At 32.1% G+C, this 6105-nt stretch overlaps 1 protein-coding gene across 1 annotated transcript; it reads left to right on the top strand.

Moving 5' to 3' along the window:
• Positions 1 to 3179: 3179 nt before the first annotated feature.
• On the top strand, positions 3180 to 5768 carry LOC131617974 (patatin-08-like). The gene is made up of 6 exons (XM_058889244.1): positions 3180 to 3409; positions 3522 to 3884; positions 3990 to 4136; positions 4222 to 4515; positions 4619 to 4791; positions 4912 to 5768. Exons 1-6 carry the CDS (start codon positions 3230 to 3232, stop codon positions 5021 to 5023), a joined length of 1269 nt encoding a protein of 422 aa, XP_058745227.1. The 5' UTR covers positions 3180 to 3229; the 3' UTR covers positions 5024 to 5768.
• The last annotated feature ends 337 nt before the right edge of the window (positions 5769 to 6105 follow it).

Genomic DNA, 6105 nt, shown 5'->3' with positions numbered 1-6105 from the left:
TAGGGATTCACCAGAATTTATCAAATTTAAATTGCCACATTACAGATTCACAATAGTTTTACCAGAAGTGTATTTTAGTTTTCACATTGATTGCCACATTACGGATTCACAATAGTTTTTACCAAACTTATATTGCCACATTCACATTGATTGATTGCCACACTAGGACTTCACATTAGTTTTACCAACCGTTTGACTCATGTCGTAAATTACCTTAATAACTTTAAGTACCACTAACTAGGGTGAGACCTAATGGTTTGAAGAGCTTCATTAGGATATAGATCTTTGCATTACCTTTATAACGCTTTAGACTATGGCTCAATCAAAGTTTATTAACTCAAGATATGACAATTTCAAGCTGGCCTAGTACAAATATATGAGAGCATTAAATGATGGTCGTAATGGCCATTATGACCTGTAATGGCTCTAGGATTTATGCGATTTCTTGTGCCTTCTCTTTATCCAAACCCTTCTCTAACATGTTTATTCAACCCAAAACTCAGAAAAACAGCATAGGCACAAAATTTTCATAATATAACACACTAAAGCATCATTTTAAGACAATCATTCCAACATAACACATATCCATACAAGCAAAGCATGATATCAACAACCACATACAGGATCATGAGTAAAAATACAAGCTTATACAATTAACTTAAGGGATTTTCTATACAAGTGACAATTCCTAACCTAGTGCAGGTGTGTTCAAATCCAAACTAATTCAAATAAAAATCGCAAACTGATCCAAAAAACCAAAAATTGAAAATAAAATAAGTATTATTGGATGTGTTTAAATGTCATTTTATAAAAACCTCTCGATACAAATTAAAAATTATGAGGGTTTTTCTCTCACGACCCGTGTTTTTTCTTGGTGAATTTTGAAATGATGAGGATTTTTCTCTCAAAGTAAATGTTTTTTTCTTATTTCTCTATGTTTCCTCTCTATCCCACTTTTTTCTTGCCTTAAAATAATCATACTTTTACATTTTATTCACTCCCCCACATAGGGGTGTAAGCGGATCAGAAAAAATTAATTAAACCGACAATCCAAACCAAACTAAACCGAAATAAAACAGATTGTTAATAGTTTGGTTCTAAAACCGAACCGAACCAATGAAAACTGATGTGGTTTGGTTCGGTTCTCGGTTTTAGTTTTTAGGAACCGTCAAACCGATCAACCGAACCAATGGAACTAATTACGCTCTAAATCTTTTATTCCACCCATCATTAAGCTCAAATTTTGTATCGGTCCAACCATTCTCCATCTTTGATTTCACTTTCTTCCTTTTAACGAAATACATATCTACAACCAAAATCCAAAACATATAAAGTAGAAATCATTAGTCACGAAAACTTCTTTCATTAAACTACTTCTCTAGCCTTCCCCCTCAAATGTTGCTCTCACTATTATCATTATAATATGTTATAGTCTCCTTCTTCGTGTGCAAATTTTCTTTGTTAATTTTCATATTTGTTTTTACCTTTTTGGTTTCTTCTTCTTCAACAAATCTCATTTTAGTCTTATTACAAAATAGTTTTGATGTGTATTTGAGGGGTGAAAATGTTAATAGATGCTTTTTTCGTGTTCTATTTGTTAAGCTTTCAAATCTATTTCCAACATTTTGATGCCAAGTGTCAACTTTATATTTTATAGTGAATTTTTATTTCATGATGCAATGAAACCATGTCACTGTTTCATATGGATTAAGAGCAACTTGTAAGTTGTTTGAAAAATTGAGCATGAAATAAATGACATGAAATATATTATTTTAAAAAATAATATTATAAAATACATCGAAAAACATGATAGTGGAGAATACATTAATGAATATAATGTTTGGAAAAAATTGAAAACCGATCAACCAAACCAAACCAAAACAGTTAGTTTGGTTCGGTTTTATTTTTAAAAAATGCTAAAAACCAAACCGATGAAGGTATTATCGATTTGAACTTTTTTTTTACCAAAAACCGGTCCAAACCGATCCGATTACACCCCTGCCCCACAAATTATTGTTTTTTCAACTTTTTTTCTTATTATTTCTAAAATTTTATAATTTTTAATAATTAATCCTCGATAATAATATTAATAATAATAAGATAATAAAATAAAATAAAAATACAATAATATTAAAATAATAATGTAAATAATATTTTAATTATTTTAAGGTGTTATAGTTAGGGGTGGAAATAGGCTAGGTTGGACTTTATAAGGCCTGAGTCTTGTCTGCGATAAATTTACAAGGCCTGAGTCTGGCCTATGGCATACTATATGCTCTTTTTTCAGTCTGGCCTGACCTTTTAAAAGTTTGACCTCACCTAAAAGCTTATTTAAAAGTCTTTTCTCATTAAGGTTTTCAATTCATTCGTATTATTTCACAAACCTTATAAGTAAGCCTATATATGAATATTTAGATCAGTCTATTTAACTTTTTTTTAATATATATGCATATATAGACCGACCTATTTGGCAATTTTTTCTAATATATATGCATATATAAGCCAACATATTTAGACTATTTTTAATATATATGAAAATATAAGTCGGCCTATAAGACTTCATAGGTTTTCTTAATAACCTAAATCTGATATATGTAATTAAATAAACTTTTAAAAAGTTTAAGTCTAATTTTTTTATTAAATAAGTTTGACCTGACCTGACATTAAATAGGCTAGACTATAGGCCCCTATATGTCGCCGGCATATTATTATCTGGTTATAATAACTGCATGTACATTGGTGCTTAGCTACCATTATCGTCTAATTATTGTCTATGTGTGTGGACCCCTCCCACTAGAATACGAAAAGAAATTAACCCTAATTAGGTTGGTCAATTCAAAACTTGGACTCCCAAATTTAAATTGAAACAATATAGCACTACTGTCCAAATTTTGATTGAAACAATAATGCACTAGTATTATATATTAAGATCTAGATGTTGTTTGCATGTTCCTATCTACTTCTGTTAGGGAATACGTGTCCTTAAAAAGTGGGTGGGTAAGCCTAACTAGTAACTACTATATTAATTTTTTTTTAACAGAATTATATCATCGTACAATAATATAACAAAAACATTCAAATTATTGGGATTTAAAAATTATTTAGGTGATCATAAACTATTTAGATGTTGTCATCATGTACCTATAATTACCCTTCACATTTGGATGGAAAAATGCAAGTTCTTCAAATTGGAGTGCTCTCTTTTGAAGAATTGTAAATATATATTATAATGGCTAAATTTTTTCTGTTATTTGTGTTTGTTTTTGCTAGTCAAGTGATTGGTGGATTGAATACAAAGCTACCATCTCCTTCATATGGAAATACAATAAGTATTCTGAGTATTGATGCAGGTGGTATTAAGGGAATTCTTCCAACTGTTGTTCTTGAGCACTTGGAATATGCACTTCAGGTCAATCTATCATCCACTTAATTTTTCATATAATATAAACTCAATTTTAAGCTGATTCATGAATAATAATCAATAAGTTAGTTAGTTGATAAATTTTGATTTGGTTGATTAGATTGTGTCAAGAGATGAAAAGGCAGCACTAGCAGACTATTTTGATGTGATAGCAGGAACAAGTATGGGAGGAATCATTACTGGAATGCTAACTACTCCTAACCCTAATGACAATTCACGTCCTTTGTTTACTACTAATCAAATCTTACGATTCTTCTTGGATTTTGGTCCTTCTATATTCAACCTAACTTCTGCTAATAATTGGGATCATGATACTAGAAATGCCAAGTTTGACGGCAAGTTCTTGTATGAAAAAATACGCGAGCTTTTGCAAGAAACACGTCTGCATGAAACATTGACCAATGTTGTAATTCCAACTTTTGATATCTTGGACTTACACCCAGTTATCTTCTCAAGCTTTAAGGTCAGCATATTTGCATAAACATACTTAAAATTTTTACAGCTATTGGTGAATAAACGAGTTTTTTTTAGGACTTAATTGTACGTAAAACTTTGTTTATGCATGCAGCTAAAGACTATTGCTAGCTTAGATGCAAAACTTTCTGATATATGTCTTGGGACTTCAGCTGCACCATATGAAGTACCACCCTATAGCTTTAAGAATGGTGATAAGGAATTCAATCTAGTTGATGGGATTCTCACTGCAGCTAGTCCGGTAAATTTATCCTTAAGTTATGTTTCTCAATGGATACACATTCGATGAAGCTTGACATTGACATGATAAAATTGTGTATATTCAGGCCTTGCTTGCCGTAAGTGAAGTGATACAACAACTGAATGAGAAGAATTCTGATTTTGTTTCTATAAAAGCAAACGAGCCTATTAAAATCGTGTTGCTGTCATTAGGAACGGGAACTGATGTAGAGAAAAAAGGGATTCCTGCTTCTTTGGCACAGTCCCTTACCTATAACGAATGGCTACCCGTATTAGCTGCTGATTATTCTGTATCTGCTGGAAAAGTGAATGACTATCATCTTGAATCAGTGTTTCCAAGTGATTCATCTTCTTCAGACAATTATTACCTTCGAATTGAGGTATGCATGCATGCATATATAGGATTTAGGGTTTAGAGTTTTTGCGTTTTTTTATATAAAATTGGAAATTTGAAAGATTGGAATTATTTAAAATTATGTGCAGGAGTATAATTTGGATTCAGCCATAGCTCCTGATGATGCTTCTAAAGAAAAGGTGGAAAAGCTTTTAAAGACCGGAGATGATTTGCTCAAACAGTTTGTTAAGGTTATGAATGTAACTTCTTTTCTTCCATACGAGAAACCGAGTGAGGGTACAAATGCAGAAGCTCTTGAAAGGTTTGTGCATATATAATAGTATTAATCATGTGATGACTTTTAACATTGATAGTGTATTTGTAGCAAAATGTTTAGGTACTAATAAAAATATTAATTATGTGACGACTGTATCTTTTGAAGGTTGGCTGAAATTCTGTACAATGAGAGGCAGCTGCGTTTGAAAAGAAAATCGATGGAAAAACAAGGACGACCATTCATTGAAGCTATTCCTTCTACTTTCCAGATGACTTAAATGCCATGGACATGCTTTGTACTATGTTGCAAGATCTCTCTATCGATGGTGTGAAATAAATAAAATAATGGATATGTGTGTGTTTTTCTAGTTTGTTGTTTTTCTTTCAAATGTATCGAGTCCTATTAATTATAAGGGTGTGTGGGGGTATGGTTTTAAATTGCGGTCCGCAATCGCATTTGTGGCTGCAATATTGCTGATGCGGTAGCCTTCACATCCGCATCGGATCACAATTGCGGTGTGATTTGTAATCACACGTTCAACAATACTAGAATTCGCATCAAACACCTTCACCCATGTTTCTTCACATATTTTCATCATAACTCAACATTTGAGAACCCATAAACTCAATTTACATGTGATTTGTAATATAAAATATTAACATTAAGTGTTCTTAATGGTGTATTTCAAATATTTCTTAATTTAAATTCACGCCGCAACGGTCGCAATGCGCATTGCAGCAACCGCAAGGACCGCAATTGCAACACCCGCAACCTCAACCGCATCTGCAGCCGCAATTTAAAACCATGGTGTGTGGCTTTGATTTACTAGAATAAGAGGAATGATTTGACTACACTTTGTACTACTCATGCTTGGTTAAATATGCAATCCCTTCTTCAATGTAAGCGAGATTCGATTTACTCCCAGTAAAAAGAAAACTTGGATTTTGAATCCAGTACCATAACCTTCCTCATACAATGACACCTTACCACTAGGCCAACTACTTCAACTTATTAATAATTCATGCAAAGTCTTGAATGATCAATAAATTAAGGATCTATATTAGAGTTAATTTGGTTTTGAGCTTTTTATTTTCATCCTCAACCTCCTTTTACATTCATGGTGCAAGAGGAATAGTACCAATGCGATTTCTTTTAGTTTCATTGCATGAGGAAGGCTATGGTCCTGGGTTTAAAACACATTGGTTCTAATAGAGATCATTGATTTGTTGATCATTCAAGACCTTTTTTTACAAACTTTTATTTGGATTTGAGTTTTTCATTCCTCAACCTCCTTTTATTTTCATGGTACAAGTTTTTATTTCCATTGCATTAATCCTTGGTGATGAACTTTACAATTTT

This window comes from Vicia villosa, linkage group LG7, assembly GCF_029867415.1.
Source record: "Vicia villosa cultivar HV-30 ecotype Madison, WI linkage group LG7, Vvil1.0, whole genome shotgun sequence".
Classification (NCBI taxonomy): Eukaryota; Viridiplantae; Streptophyta; class Magnoliopsida; order Fabales; family Fabaceae; genus Vicia; species Vicia villosa.
The sequence above is the reverse complement of the archived record's forward strand: the minus strand, read 5'-3'. Positions and strand labels throughout refer to the sequence as shown.